Source organism: Diadema antillarum, unplaced genomic scaffold (assembly GCF_040938485.1).
Source record: "Diadema antillarum isolate AM-2024a unplaced genomic scaffold, OU_Dant_1.0 scf00000040, whole genome shotgun sequence".
NCBI lineage: Eukaryota > Metazoa > Echinodermata > Echinoidea > Diadematoida > Diadematidae > Diadema > Diadema antillarum.
In genome coordinates, this window is record NW_027270929.1 from 1,219,522 (window position 1) to 1,236,592 (window position 17,071).

Here is a 17,071-nt window from a genome sequence, read left to right on the forward strand (position 1 = left end):
CAATTTTGTTTTTTCTACTTCTAAAAATGAAGTATAGAAACCCCCCTACCCATCAAAAAAAAAAGAAAGAAAGAAAGAAAGAAAGAAAAAAAAAATAAAAATACAATAATGCATTGTCCCCCAAAGACAATGATGTTTTTTCAAGTTACCAACGATCCTCCACAATAATCAGAAAGTTATGATATATAAACTCTGTCTATTCCCTGACAGACTGAATGGTATACTTGTTTAACAGTGCAGAGATTAATTGGCAAACCACACATTTCATATCTCACTTTGGGCTCATGTAAAGTGAAAGGAGAGATAGAGAAAAGAGAAAGAGAGGACGAGAGATGGCGCTCCTTTCTTTTTTGAATATGCCCAACTTTCAGAAGCTTCATCTCTACTGTTCAAATGGGACGAGGTATATTCATATCCTCTCCAAATAACGATGTAGCATCTCCCTTCCTAACGCAATTTCTTCTCCCTTTTTTGCGTAACAGGTCATATTTTTGTTATTTTCTTTCTTCCTACAAACAATCTACGCGTACAATGTTCATTTTACCTTATTCTCTGTTATCAAAAGAAGCGAAATATATCTCTTTGTCGCAAAATGGAAAAAAAAGGCTAAATGATTGAAAACAGACTTATCAAAGAACAAAGTTGATTGGGTGACAGAAGGAATCAGCTCCCTCTGTTAGATCTGAATTCCTCCTCTATGGGCGAGAGGGGAACAGGAGTACTTTGGATCAGATCAACAGTCAAGACTGATTTGTATAGAAACATCATCAAATTATAAAACAAATAATGAACCACCGATAATATCACTTTAAATCCCAACACACAGCGATTCATCACTCTCCAGCAGTTTAAGTCTTCCTATCTACATTTCTTGCTACACCAAACTGACTGATAACACTCACTGATTGTCATACGCTGGACCGGATTTGGAGGGGGGAGGGGGAGGAATATCACAAACTGTTCTGGAGAACACAACATCTGTGCTTCGCGGTAAATACAATACCACAAGGGCTCTCAACACTTTATTCATATCCCACATTCACTCTGGATACCAGCTCTTCTAATGGAGTCATACAGCAAAGAATGATCATGGGTGGATGGAATACTAAAATGCAAATGTGCACAGAGCTGGGCTATGGAAGTAAAGCCTATGAATCATGTTCATGGGTTGAGGGCATGTCATATTATAAAGTACTCCTCATAATTTGCTATGGAAAACCTACAAGAGGCCCTACACAGTTCCTCTCAAAAAAAAAAAAAAAAAAATCTTGCAATTAAAACGAGCATAATCAATTGTAGATATTCATATATTCATATATATATATGTTCATAAAAAAAGAACCTCTCTCATAGAATTTTGGTGTGTAATTCTATACAAATAGATTTAATAATCATTGGTTATAACATGTGCACTCTTCTCCCCATGCAGGTCTCCGCAAAACGTACAGATACGTGTGTTTTGCAGCGTGTTGTTGATACGCCGTATTTCAGACTGCTCTATAGTATTAAACCCACTGCCCACACACACCTGGTAAGCCTTGTACAATGCTTATGCGGATTCCAGAGTCTAGTAGACAAGGGGTTAAGCCTCCTTTTTGACAGCTGACGGGAGACAGTGGAACAAAGACTCACCACTCCACTGCTGCCTCTGCCTGACTCATCATCATCATAGACAAAACAAAACAAAAACATAATACCTCCATTGACACTTTGTGGCAGAGGCATTAAAAAAAAAAAATATCTTCCATGTTTTCACTTCACAGCAAGCTGCATTCCATACTGTCAGCTGTGTATAACTTGTCAGGTTTTTTTAATAAAACATTTTTTTGCAGAGGAAAAAATCTGCATAAGCTCCGCACTTTCACATTTACACCGTTACTTCTACACCTCTACAACACTTACCTCGTCTTGAAAGCTTCCGCTTTCTGACAAAAATGTACCACTTCCTCACAGTGGATCTCATCAACTTAAAAACAGAAATTACAATGATTAGAGGTCCCAACAGTCACGGTGTATGCATTATGATATCCCCTCTTAGCATTCTCATCAAAATCACATCTCAACATCACAAGATCGGGTTTTGGATTCCACTTCCGCGGTGCCAACTTCGGCATTGGCAACTTCCATGCGTCGTTCGGTGATTGCTGTATTCCTCGAGAATTCGAGGAAAGCTTTTTCTCAGTCCTTTAAGATTCCATTTCCAGTGATGCAAGCGATGAAGATTTACTGCCTCTCCACTTGGCAGCAGGATTTTGTAAACTGACAGGGGGGGGGGGCGATAAACAGAATTCAGTTCGTTCACACCCCTAGGATCGCAGATGGAAAACTGAAAATGACGTTGGTTTTTCTGCAATCATTCCTTCATTCTTCGACAACGTTTTCCACAATTTTTTTTCCACGTTTGTTGGCGTGTTCTTAAATCATTTATTAGAGTGGCCTAGTTAAGAGGTGAGTGAGAGAGAGATTGAGAGAGAGCAAAAGAGGAGAGTGAAGCCCACATCAATATATATCTGGACACTGGTTCCAGTCCTGCTTGGCTTTGTTCTGCCAATAATCTCCCCTGTACGTGTACGCCATGCCCTTGGTGATGGGATCCATACGACGCTCAAACCAGACGGGCCTGTATCCTTCATATGGCTTGCCTGCAAAGAATTGTGGGGGGGGGGGGGGGAAGGGCAGAGAGAGAGAGAGAGATTGAAAAATAATTCAAGTATTTCTTCTCCTTGTGGAATGCACAGACATTCACAGAGTAGAGACATATCCTTTTTGGATTACATCTCAGCGTTTCAAATCATTTTTAACTTATTTCATTATGAAGCTGACAGTATGATTAAACTTGTAAATTAATTTTCGGTATTCTGATAAATTGACTAATTGAAATTGAAAACCATCAAAAATTATATTTGAATTCAGTTAAGTACATAAAAAGTAAGGTTTCATGTAGTGCATAGGTGCATACACAACAATCGAGGGTACACAACATTCAAGGATAAACATTGTCACAATTTCCCATGAATAGTGTGAGGAACTATTTGCCTACATGCAGGCCTACATTATGCAAAATGGGAAGGTGCATTATAGACCCCTAATGTACCGCTAGGTTCTTCAGAGGGTCCTGTTTCATTTGTTTTTAATACTCTGAACAAACAGGCATACAGTTTGTATGCCCCATGTGAAATGTATCCCCCATTGAAGTCGTTTATGAGAACACACACACACACCCATATTCACTGCCACGTCCAGTAATCATTTTCTCACTGTTGACTCACCTGCTTCTGCCGCCGCGGCCGCCTCCGCCTCCCGCTTTTTCCTCTTGGCCCGCTGCTTCTCCTCCAGCCGCAGCTTCTCCTGGTTGGCCTCGTCCCAGAAGCCGTCCTCCATCAGCCGCTGGTCCGGCCGGTGGCGGCTGTCCGTGGGCGCCACTCCATCCTCGGGCTCATTCATCGTCACCGCCAGCTCGTTGAAGTTGTACATCAGCTCGGTGTTTTGCCTGTGAAGTTACAGTGATTACAACACGTAGAGCAAGAGAGAAATAGAAGTCAAATTTTCGCACACCGCTACAGTAGGACTTCGATTATCCGGCCACGTTGGGACCAGCGGACCTCCGGATAATCAATTTGGCCTGATAAGAGAGATATGCTCAAATACAGCACATTTTAGCATATCATGCTAAGGGTATGCACAGTCAGTACTAATACTATGATTATCTGCATCAGCATGGCATTGTCATGTTTCATACTAGTATGTACATGCATCAAAGCTCTGTCACATCCAGTTTGATTTAATGACATCTGGAATCATCTTCCACATTCCATGATTTCCATTCTATTCTCTTTGTTGTCCATTTAAGCCTCCCAAACCTAAAACTTTCTGATCTAAATGCTATGTCAATCAAGAACTCACACAAGCACTAACATTTTTCGCCAACACGTCATCATTTGTAAGACCAACCATTACAGTAACATTTTTTAAATTAGTTAATTAAAGGAACAGAATACCACTGAAGTGGAATTTTACCAATCTTCACAAAACTCACATAGGAGGGTTCCTCTGCCAGAGGACCTTGGGTTGCCCCCTCTCGTAAACCGGCTTGCCCGGACCCGACTTGTCCGTCGTGATGTGAAGGACCTTGGCGTACTCCATCTTCTTGTCCCACGTGCCCGACAGCACAAACTTGGCCATGTTGTTTGAGTCCATGATGACACCAGTCACCTGTGGGGGGGAGAGGAGAGAGGAGGGGTAAATGATTGCACCCCTTCCTGCACTACGTGACTGGCTATTGGGATTGGGGAGGGATTGGGGGTGCGTGCAAGCACACACAATCTACTTTTCCTAGCTCAACTCACATATACTTGAAAGTTTGCCCAGGTTGAAGATCTATAGAAACAACAAAACCTAGCATACATACACTGTATACAGATCCCAGCAAAATACTGTATAAATTGGTATCTATGGTTTAGTCAAATGGATCAGACTGGAACACATAAACATCATGTTCTGCCTGATGCTTGAGGTTAACCATGATGACAACCTATACAGATTTTGGTTGGACCTGCTGAATACACAAAGTACAAAATAACTTTCACTACTTAAGATAAGTGAAATTGAAGTAATGACATAGCTATGCACACTGCATGTAAATATAAGACAACAGACGCTGACTTGGGCAAGTGGGAAAAGGTATCTGCGAAGATATCGATCACAAATTTTCTCTTCTCCTAGTAGCAGACAAAGAAACTATTGCTTGACTATAATACACATATTGTCATGGATTTTAATGCCCAGACACAAGATATTCACATCACTGGCACTAATCTTAGATGAAGCCCACTGTATATTAAATCCCTGTGCAGGCAGTGGGAACAGTTCCTTTCAATTCACTAACACAGGACAAGAGCTACAATGATGCATGAATCAGTTTGCCCTTTCACATCGATAAAAGTAATCTTGCTGTGAGTTGTTCTCTCGCTTGAAATGTGATCTCACCTTCCTTGGTATATCTCTTGAGAAATAACTGGTCTGCTTAAAGTTGAGTCTACACACATCTTTGGTTGTATGGTTGAAGAGTTCGCATTCACCAGACTTTTGGGGTGCAATAGGAGGAAAAACAAATGCAAAATTGAGGTAAAGTTAAGAACTAGATCACACAAATGCCTACTGACACAAAATATACACAGCACGAAGATATTGACTGACCAAGAATTGATCTTGCTATACCTATGACTTTGTCTACTTACAGTCAACAGCCTATAATAAAATATAGGACCATGTTATCAAAATGTCTCTTTAACTACATACTGGGAGCATACTAAGTTTCAGCACAAGCACAATGAGGAACAGCACCAAAGGATGTTGAATAACTACTTGTACACATGCCAACTCAGATGTAAACTGACCACATGTGTGGTCAGTCTTGAACATCTACTCTGAGTGGATATTAGCATGGGAAAGATACAGCTGGCTGCTGTAACTATTGTTGTCGTTGTTGTTGTCAATGTCAATACTGTAGTTGTTGTTATCATCAATCATCATCAACATTATTTCCATATGTTCTCATAAATGGACTGACAGCCCAGCTACATTTGATTGTAGTTCTCTTTTTCAATTGCAATCAGTCACAAGTGCGCACCAAGGGAAGCAAAAACAACACAAACTGCCTTCTGTTACCAAAGGTATTACATTTGTCATCTTCTGCACTGCCATATCGAACTTCTCCTTCTTCAAAACCTCTCTGTTTTTACTTGTGAATATTTCTATAATACATTTCTACTAAAATCCCCCTGGGATTGGGTTATGAAGGAGAAGGTTAGGAGGGGAGGGGGCAACATCCACTGACCTGGTCCACCCAGAGCTTGCCGACGATGATGTTGTGGACGGTGACGGTGACCCGCGTGTAGGTGTAGTGACTGCCAGACTTCTTGAAGGAGATGTGGGCCGTGCCCTGGGGGAAGATCTGCAGGTACTTGCCGCGGAACTTGCTGCTGATGGTGGTCTCCATCCACAGCGTCCAGTCTTTGCTCTCCACGTGGAAGGCTGCAGCAGGTGGGTGGTGACTCACCTGGGGTGACAGCCGTGGTGGTGGTGGTGGCGGTCGTGGTGGTGGTAGTGGAAGTTGGCAACAAGGGGAAGGGGAAAAGGGAGGTTAGGAGAAGGGAGAGACAGGGTTAGGGGAGGGGATAAGAGAGGTGGGGTTAGGGAGGGGAGAAGGGGTTAGGAGAGGAGAGGGCAGGGTTAGGGAGGGGAGAAGGGGTTAGGGGAGGAGAGGGCAGGGTTTGGGAGGGGAGAAGGGGTTAGAAGAGGAGAGAGGAGGGGTTAAGGTGAGAAAGGTGGGGGTTATAGGAGAAGGGGGATGGTAGAAGAGAGAGAGGAAAAACATTGCATCAAATTGTGGTGGGAAAGAAACAATTGACTAGATACAGTCTACAGCTTGTGTAAAGGAGATGTCGTTGCAGCAACGATGTACATGTATACCCACGAAGACCACTACTATGAAACTGTTTCTTGTCACATACAGAATCTGTTTCAGCTGATGTGCATGTTTTCATTCACAAAGAGGGATGCAGTTCTCTCCTTGGATAAGGACAGGCCACTTCTTTGAAAATATCTCCCTCAGGATAAACCCTAAGCCACTGTCTTGTATTTGCATCAAGCACACAGAACCTTGTTTGTTGTATCATTCATTATGGAAAAGCAGGATCAATCAACTTTGCTGCACTTTTCACAAGTTACTATATTAGAGAAGTCAGTTTTTATTTCCTGCCTTCAATTTTTACATTGTGATGTCAGAACAGCCATAAACCATTCCTGTGTTCTGTATTACTGGCAACAAGTAATCAATTATTAGCCCATTGAGGACAAGTCCTGAGTATACTCAGGTATTCTGATTGTCTATGAGAAATGCCTGTTGTATCAAAATCAGTCCGTCCTCAACGATTTAATGAAGTGAAAGATTCCCACCTGCATCAAAACACAAGTCATCTGTCTGCATTTCAAAGCTGCCAGAGAGCGGTCTCCCACTTGAGGGAGAGAATGATAATAAAAAGAAGATCACCAGCTATTCACCTGTTCACTTATTGCTCTCCATCCCAGGTCATCTGTCCGATCGCATTCGAAGGTCTCTCCGAGGAGAGGGTTGAACGGCTTCGTGGATCGTACCGACGTCTCGGCATACGCCGAGACGATGAAGGCCGCCACGTACGCCATCTCCTCGCATGTGTCGTCACACTGGGCAGCCATGTTGAGCAGGTCACTGTACAGCATGTCTTCTGTTAGCCGCTGCAGCATGGACAGCGGTTCGTTGAAGTTGACCTGGAAAACGACAAAAGGAGAATGCCCTTAAAGGTATTAGCCCACATTTGCAAACCCACGAAAATCAAAACTGCATAAAACAGGTCCAATATGACTTCAAGTACAAGTTATAACAGTAACATACCTCACCTGTTGCTCTTTGTCTATACCATTTGATAAAAGAGAGAAAATCATTGTTTTAAAATCATTTTTCAAACCGGGTCAACCCGACCCAAAATCGAATTACGAGCGCGGGCTAGCTACGTACATGTAACTTACACATGTATCGCATGCATGTAGTACGTACGTGGATCGGAGCTAGCGAGTGTTAATATACGCATGCATACGGTGCATTTTCATTTATTTTTATGAAAGTAATGGACTAATTGGAACGAAGTTTTGCACAGGTGTTACTGCAATCATACCCAAACTCCATGCTAACTATGAGACCAATTGCTGCAGGTTTACAAATGTGGGCTAATACCTTTAAAGTGAAAATTTAAATAATAAGAACATGGGAAGTGGGGGGGGGGGAGGGAGAAATATACCACATCCTCACTTGCATGCTCTGCACAGAGTATGGAAGGTTTGTACTTTACTACTGATGTACAAACAGACGATAAATCCATTCATCAAACAACAAAAATTAACAAACACATGTATACGCATGCACACACATACACAAATGAGGTTGGGTAGTTCACTGGAATTAAATCAGACGACAGTACAGATCATCCCAACTCCCTAGGCTCAAGGCCATCAACTTGCATTTACATGGAATGTTACATTCATACATCAATTTGTCTGCACATATGTATATACTGACAGATTCATACAAGTTGAGTTGAATAACATTCCTACATCTTTAGATAATTTCTGACTCTTTCCCTTTTCTCTGTAATTTTTATTGCAACTGCATTATTTTCACTATCATTGATGTAATGATGCTGATGGATGAGTATTTCTCAACACTCCCTGAGAATCTTTTTTTATAAATTTGTATCATAATCCTGACAAATTAACATCCCATTACGTATTACACTTTTATTTTCAGATATCAAATTTGATTTCCTTTGAGATGCTCTGATTTTGATTTGATTTGATTTCTTATTAAAATGGCATCACTATATATCATGTTTCCGATCTACGTGTAAACTCGGAAAATTATAGTAAACACCACTGATATTCCAATAATCACCATTACTTTAAGAATATCATAGGATCCATGTTTAATATTGATATTGAATTAAGGCTTTTCACAGACACATGTGAAAACAGAACAAAAACCACACAACAAAGGAAGCAAGTACTGGACGATCTTAGTGATTAATATCTATACCACACATGCTTTTGAATTGAACAGCTTGCCAATTACCAATCACAAGCTGAATACTTCCAGATTCATCAAACCCTTCAGGGCCTCATTACAAGCTGATTAGCACAGTGTTCACATGTAAGCACACGATCTGTTGGTAAAAATCTGTATATCTTAGTGCGCCCTCGACAGAACTGTGTATGCAATGACCTTCTAATGCTGGATCAGGTTTCGTGCCTGACTCCCGATCACTAATGCTCATTACTCATGCATTTATTCGCAGAGTCAACTCTGGAACCACTGGAAGAATATCAGTGACACTGACCTAGATATGCACACAGCCAGGGAAACCTTGGAGTGGGCATCTGACTGGGTGCAAGGACTGAATGCTAGACTCGTGGGACTCGGAAGTGCCATTGTAATGAAAGGGTTTCTTTAAAGTATTCAGGACTCTGCTAAAGGTATGTTTACACGCAGCAAGTCTACTCCTTCACAGAAATTTGCAAAACCAGTAGTCCACTCGCACAGAAAACAGTCAAGGGGTATTGCAAAGAGGGGCGTAGCAGTCAGAACATGAGCTTAGATGGTTTGAGTTTAACCTTGAACATCACATTTTGTGACTTTCTAGCATTTACACAACCATAACTTTGCATCAGATGTCACATTTGGCATCATTTCAACTGATTTGCAATTGCCCATTCTCTCACTTACATGTGTACAGTATTTTACCCCTAGATAATAAGCATAACCTGCCTAGGAGTAGCCTCCTGTAAGAGTCCAAATGCCAGCAATTGAGCCATCTTCCTAGTCAGGTCCTAGCCCATGAAAATGGTCCCCAACTTATCAATCATTATCTTAACAATTTTCTTTGGGTGTTTCCTCGGCTGGAGTACAGTCAATATGAAACTAGAACAGCACTCTGAGAGCGGAGACCTCTGCAAAGCAGCTAATTTTCCCACCCATAAACACACCTGCTGAAAATTGTCTGATTTACCAATATAGAAGCCCTTTGTCTATGTCATCAGCTTCCAGCTGCGCGGCGCCTCTCCCTAGCAGAGCACATGCCTTAAGAGCGCATATGCAAACCTCAAATATGCGCAGCTTGAATTTTCGAGTTCATTGACCCTATCTGCAAAAAGATGAAAAATTCTTCAAAAATCCATACAAATTCCTGGATCACTACCAAAATTTAACCGTCTGTTTCTTGTGTCATTATCAACTTTTCCTGCAAGTTTCATCCAAATCCGTCCACAACTTTTGGAGTTATTTTGCATCAGACAAACAAAATAACTAGCTAACTAACTAACTAACTAACTGTTAACTAACTAACTAACTAATAAACAAACAAACGCCGATGAAAACATAACCTCCTTCCTTGTCGAATGTAAACATTACTCTATGTGTTTTTCTTATGTATGTGTTAAATATAACATATAATTTTGCATATAATCATGCCAAAAACACTCTTACAAATTTTGTTACACCTGTACATCTTATCAATTGATAACAGAAATGAAACTGAGCTGAACTGAACTTTAATGCATATAATCATGCCAAAAACACTCTTGAAAATTTTGTTACACCTGTACATCTTATCAATTGATAACAGAAATGAAACTGAGCTGAACTGAACTTACAGGCATGGGTATCCTGGAGAGTTCCTTGCCGATACAGTTCTTGATGATACTCCAGAGGCTGAGACTCTGGTTCGGCTTCTCTGGGATCTTCTTACGCCTCTGTCTGGCCGTCTGGGGCGCCTTGGGCCGCGGCCATCGGTTGGGTAACTAGCAAGAAAGGGGAAAGGGGGGAGGATTCAGCACCTTATCATTGAACAGGGGAAGGTTCTATTCATGTACCTCCCTGTATAAAGAACTGGTGGTGTGTTCGTACCCACGGAAGATAGGGAATGGGTGTGACTGGTAAGAAACCCAACTTAAAATACTCTATTTTGCTTTTTAGAGAAGCTTCCTATCTTTTTCTCTCTCTCTTCTCTTTCCCATATAGTTTGGTATATCACACCGTGCATTCATCATTGCCGTATGTTCAATTTCCTTTTTCCCTTTCTACCAGATAAACTGATAAAAACAGGAAGACTACATAAGCTGACATTTTGGCAAAATAGCACAGGGTCTACCACCATTGCAGGAGTTGAAAGCAAAGAATATGACATAAAAAAAGATCCTATTGTGACCTCACTAATTAAAGCATTCTATGAGAGGGGTCAGTCCACAACTGTACTTTGCGGAGGGGGGGGGGGTGTCTCATACAGATTGCTTTATCAGAAGTTTAAAAATGATACATAAGTAAAGCAAATAGCGTACAGTAAAGTGATGTAATCTCATACATGGGACAACCCCAGGAATTTCTAAAGTGTTTCCTGTGTCAAGTGTTCTGATAGCCACTTTGGTCTGGCCAACCACTTATAACAACCACTGTTGATATACACAGACATGGTTTCTGATATACAAATGTAAGAATCCCATATAGGAGACATTGGGTTTTTCCCTTTATGAAAGTCTCTGGGAAGGAGCCACACTGTATTCAGGACATATTTAAAAAATGTGATGTTCCCTTGAAGCATCTATTCTTCTACGACCTATAACCTCTACTCCCCTTATACTTTAAATGGATGGGACCTCATGGACTTTATGACAACATAAAAACAAACTTTGAGGGGCGCACTTCATCCTGATAAGCACATGCACAGACACATAATAACTTCATCACATGTGATGAAGTTAACTGAACCTGACTGACATGCATCAGAGATTAAATGCCGCACAAAGTAGGACTGTAAAAAAAAATAGCTTTTCTTCTTTTCTTAGGATTGAAGAAGAAGTTTGGGAGGTTGGGGAAAGATTGAGAGGGGGGTGTGGGGGAGTGGTTGGATTGGGAAGAGGGGGGTCGGAGGATGGACGAGGGGGCGAGGAATAGCATGGATTGTCTTCCACTCACGTCGTTGCCGTCATCTGCTGTGTGCACCTTAACCATGGCCTCAGGCTGCATCTCTTCCTCACTGCTTGCCTCTGGGTCCTCCCCACTCCGCCCTATCACCCCGATGCTGTCTGTGCTGGCCACACTACCACCGCTAGCTGTTCTCCTGTCGCCGCGGAAATGGAAACGAGAGCAGAAAAAGGATGCAAGGAGTTGGAAGACGCACACAAAAGAGGTTAGTCCATAATTACCATTCATTTGAGAAGTGAATGCCTACAAAAATCAGCTGAAGTCTGTGCCAGGTGAGCCATTACATGTACCGTATTTTACATCTATTCAATATTTAGACTGTATTGTATATTTCAAAGAAGGTGATGAAGGGAATAAAGAAAGACTTCACTACAAAATTTCAGCGGGAAAAAAAAAGTGATAGAAGTTTAAGCATAAAGATTTGAAGCATTATCTTTACCCAGCCAATGTTTCAGGTGTTATTTCAAACCTAAGTGTGAATAAAACCCTAAGTGCCCATTACTTACAATATATGATATGATATAACAGACCCTTCAATGTCATAAACCTGTGAACCAAAACTAATGAATGCGCATTAAATAGAGATTATAATGCCATGACAGGCCAATTCAGTGTTAAAACTTATACATGGTAAACATGCATTTAGAAAGCCAGAAAGCTTCAGACGTCCTTGAGAACATCCTCTTCTACGTGTCTACACCTCAACACACACAAGTTCGCTAATATCGGCATGGCTCCAAGAATGCATCAGCACATATTACACTCAGAATGGGTCTCCACGGAACCACTATGGCTGCACGTAAGCTACAATATGTATTCAGAATCAACATTTATCAATCTTTTATATTGTTAGAAAGTGGGGGAAACAGTTCCAAACTTAGCTTCATGCATTCTGTTTATTCTTGGTCTTCAACGATTTTGGGTTTTTGTGTGTTTGTGTGTGTCTGTGTCTGTGTGTGTGTTTGTTTTTTGTGTTTGTTTTTGTTTTTGTTTTGATTTGTTTTTTGATCAGGGGTCAAAGGAGAATAGTTGTTCAGGCTTTGCTCTCTTTTGCAAGTTTCATCCAAATCAACTACAATTCTGTGCTACTTTAATTCACAAAATACAAAGAATAAAGTATTTGTATACATATTAAGTTCACGTTTTTGAATGCATATGCAGGATGTACATGTATATATTATTTGTTTATTTGGTTCGTTTCATGTGCATTTTTGTGTGACATCACTGTATTATCTTAATATACCTTGTTATTTGCTTACAAAGTGCACATGATTATTGTTACTTTATAATAATTTTGTATTATGTGGATAGGGATAATAAATGAAATGAAATGAAATGAACTATCTCCTCACTTCATGTGGCAACAATGTAAGCTCTGTGTGATCACATCAAGCCCCTGCATTGTGCTAGGCCTATTCTCACCTGTGCTTGCTGAGGTTGTCTCGGGGAAGCTTGACCGTGGTAGTGAATTCCAGCTTATCTACTGCATCGAAGAACTCATTGTCCTCGTCATCGCTGTGTTCGTCTTTGCGGACTTCTGAATTGCCTGGATGGTGGGGCACAGGGAGAAAGGAAATTTGACTGCAATGACGTCTCGGCATCATAATTAAACTCAGGAGATGTCTTTAAAACTGTGGCAATTTTCTGAGCTTAAATGTTTACAACAAAGGCAGATAGATGCATGCCGCGTCTATTTTCTGCCCATGGGGACATTTGGTTGAAATTAAATCTATGGACAATTAAGTTTCTTCCTCCCTCAAACAAATTACAAGGAGGGAATGACATGATAAATCAGAGCTCAATGAACTTTAGAATCGCTGAAATCTGAAAAACAAAACAGCACAAGGAATCTGTGAGAGAACACATCAGTGCAACAATGAGTATAATGAACTTTCTTTTTATGAGAGAAAAACTTTAGTGTTGGTTAGTTGAGAGCATACATGATATGGGCGACATCACTCTATAGACAGTCACAAAAGCTAAATGTTCTCCACTAGTACTGTAAAAGTGGAAATTTTCGCGGTGTTGAAATTTTCGCGCATTTTGCGCAACCAGAAACTAGCGCGAAAATTAAAGCACGCGAATATTTTTGCTTGCCATATGTTCCTGTGCGTGATGTCTTGATTCCGCGGAATTAAAAACATGCGAAACTCTTCTTACCCGGCCAAGCGCGAAAAATTAGTCGCGCGAAAATATCCACTTTTACAGTATTGTATTTCACTTAAAAAGGACGATCGTCACCCCTAATGGTACGATATTTCGTAAACTCCCGAACGACCGAAGTTTGTGCATGCAATTGCGCAATGCCAGACTCAGTGCTTATATCCATAAACGTGTGGGGCAATGCTGCCACTGAGACACGTGTGTGTGTGTGTGTGTGTGTACGCATCATACACAAACATTGTGACCGCGAGCTGCGGTGATTGGAGGAGAGAGGCCAGAAGACGTGTGGCTCTTTTAGCCTCTCTTCATGCGCACGCGCACTGAGAGTGTGTGTCCATTCAGAAGCTCGCGTGGCTCAGACAGCCATTTTGGGTCAGGTGATTTAGAGTCTCAGTGGTGTTCGCTAACCCATTGAGCCAGCGCTATTCTCATTCGGTGTCACAACATTTGATACAGAATGGGGGGAGGCAGCGTGTTGCGTTCGTCTCCGTGCCGCACAAACCACTCGCCACGATTGTAAGGCTTTAATAAATGCTCTAGACTTGTAGAACTCACAATCCTTATTATCAAGTAGACATTCAACTTACTCTGATCACACAACCAGAAGATAAGAGAACATGTTGAAATAGCATTTTCATGTACATAGCATGCTGTGACGTAGATAACAATTAGCCACCACAATTGAAGGATACTCTTTGAATCGAGACTCACGATAGGGCCCTGTATGCACACATGCACGGTGGGTGCACACGCTTTGTGTAATATATTTGAATTCATGCTGTACCATTTGAAGGCAGGCGAGTGGGCCCAACAACCCTCCATGGGCAAGTAGCCTTTGCAGCGATCAGATGGGGCATCTCTCCAACACGGTAATACTAGATGTGGCAAGATATCCACTAGAATTGACACTTGGGAGCAAAGGGGTCAACTGTCTGGATTGCCGGATGATGGTCAACTGAGATTCCACTGACTGCTGAGTTAGAAAATCTATGTACAGCAGACTGCAGCAAAAAAACTGAGTCAAGAATTCGGTCACTGACACGCAAGAGGAATAACCTCACAAGTCCACTGATTACTGACAAAACAAGGGTTGAACTGCAAGACTTGTTTGACCAGTATCATGACCATTTCTTTTTTTATTAAAAGCTCATCACAACGGTTCCAAAAGAGGCATTGAAGTGGGTAAAAAAAAAAAAAATCCAGTAGGGGGATGGTAAAACTTCAATGACAGAGAAGCGCTGGTCAGACGCTTTATAGATGATATTATGCTTCTGCGATTACAGGAGGAAAAAAGCATTAATGAGTGCACTAATGACTGTGAGCCAGAGACGTTTAGTTGCAAGGTGGAGTACCCAGTGAAGTAAAGTCGAAAGGAAGGACTGCCCTCCTCCACGTACTGCTGTCTACAAAGTTACGATCTTCAAACAAAGAAGCTCCACCGAATCACACCCGACTTTAATATACTGGGAAGTCACGGCTACATTCAGCATACATGTATGTCATGTCACCACTATCAATGATGGTGTGGAAAGGCAACTTGTAGCAAACAAGATAATATAAATAGATACAAGGCTTCCAAAAGAGCCTTCCACTGATCTTATCCCAATAACAAGAGGAAGAAAATGAGAGAAAGAAAAAGAGAAGTTTATTTGTGTGACATTGGCTAAAAATGCCTCTTCTTGCACACAGAAAATTGACATTAAAAAAATCCGTAATGATAGAAATTATGGCTTCCTTCACAGAAGTTGTATTCATTTCAAGTTATAGTAAATGGGACTTCCTTTTTAAGATCTTGCTATTCTATTCTTTGTCCCTGTTCTAAAATTAACGTCGCTATCATCACTTCCTTCATTCCACACACACACACAATACACAAATGATGCTTGGGTCTTAATGCGTCAGGTGTTGTGTGCATAAGGTAACTATGGAATTGTTTAACCCACGAGGCACAGCCGAGTTGCTTTGGACTTGATTCCCTAATTACCACATGCACATTTTTCCTTCTTACTAACAAAAAGCCATGTGCATCATTTGTTTTATAGAATGGCTGACAAATCTTTGCCAGAAATCCATTGTTTTATTTTTTTCTGAAATTAGATATATGCTGGACAAATTTACTAGATACATTTTCTTTTGGCTTGCCATAGTTGCAAACAACAGGAATTACTGGATGCATGGCTAGCCAATCTCTTGCTACAATGTAAGTGCATCAACTCTTGCTACTTATTATCACAGGATGCATAGCTAGCCATATCTTCCCAAGTCTGTGAATGCTCGCCAAGTGCGTGAACTCTTTTGCTACAAGTACGTCTGCAGCAGTATACATGTACAGTATCAATTGCAAGTGATTGCAACAATTATTTCACTTTGAATGTGCTGCCGGTAATAATGACGTACGGCTCTTGATCAATAAAATTGCAGGATTTTCTTGACCAGTTCTAGAATGAATTCTTGCTCCTACTCTTCATCCCTTCTTCCTGCCTTAACTGCATTGCTGGAGTCCATGTTTCAGCAATATGCACCCTTCTCACTGAGAGATTTCCTATAGTACAAAGCAAGATATATATTCACGGCATGAAATTTTCACAAATTGGAGCCAACGGCCTTTTCAGCGCATGAAAATTTCCCAAATTGCCACTGACATTCAGCGCATATACAGGTAGTGTAAACAAGAACTTTCACATGCATTTTAATTTCGCGAATCTTGGCTGTCGCGAAATTTGTGAAATTAAAATGCACGCAAAAATTTCTGGTCTTACAGGAGTCCACATTGATATACAAACAGTGTGGTGGTGAGGTGTCTCGGTCGATTACCCGACTGCCTTGCAATCAAACGGCACAGGTTCAAGTCCCGGTGAGTCTAGCAGTGCAATGCACCCTCATCTTTTCTATGTTTTGCTGTACTATCTTTGGTACATAGAGATATCCTATAGTACGGTATACGATTGAGCGCAAACTCTATAAAGATACGTACAGTCCTGGACAAGTTATAAGCTACTTATAATCCAATAGCGTGTCTTTGCTTTGGGAACGATTTTCATTGTTTCAGCTTTGCACCTGTGGGAAATCTTGAAACTTTGGACTTGGGCATATCATATGTTTGGAAAATCAGGAAATTTGGAGACATTGCTTTTTTTCACTTTATACATCTGGGGTTCAGCATGAGAATTCAATTATCAGAGTGAGACAGTTAGAATCTAATAAATTGCATGAATTTTGAGCTGACTAAATGAGAGTCACAGTACACGTATAATCTTTGTCCCTCAGGATGCTTTGAGAAGCTCATGGACAAGTTTGGTAGTAGTACAGCGAGGCCTACCACATGAGCCATGTGAAAAGGCA

At 41.1% G+C, this 17,071-nt stretch overlaps 1 protein-coding gene across 1 annotated transcript in view; it reads right to left on the bottom strand.

Annotated features, from left to right (window-relative positions):
- Nucleotides 1-163: 163 nt before the first annotated feature.
- LOC139712271 (oxysterol-binding protein 1-like) overlaps nucleotides 164-17,071 on the bottom strand; it is a 108,373-nt gene continuing 91,465 nt past the window's right edge. Inside the window, exons 5-13 of the mRNA XM_071624113.1 lie at nucleotides 12,989-13,112; nucleotides 11,558-11,702; nucleotides 10,240-10,386; nucleotides 7,063-7,308; nucleotides 5,837-6,058; nucleotides 4,987-5,082; nucleotides 4,037-4,212; nucleotides 3,270-3,490; nucleotides 164-2,642 (exon numbers count right to left, since the gene is read on the bottom strand). Coding sequence (XP_071480214.1) covers nucleotides 2,500-2,642; nucleotides 3,270-3,490; nucleotides 4,037-4,212; nucleotides 4,987-5,082; nucleotides 5,837-6,058; nucleotides 7,063-7,308; nucleotides 10,240-10,386; nucleotides 11,558-11,702; nucleotides 12,989-13,112 — 1,520 coding nt within the window. The 3' untranslated portion in view covers nucleotides 164-2,499. The remainder of the gene's footprint in view (nucleotides 2,643-3,269; nucleotides 3,491-4,036; nucleotides 4,213-4,986; nucleotides 5,083-5,836; nucleotides 6,059-7,062; nucleotides 7,309-10,239; nucleotides 10,387-11,557; nucleotides 11,703-12,988; nucleotides 13,113-17,071) is intronic.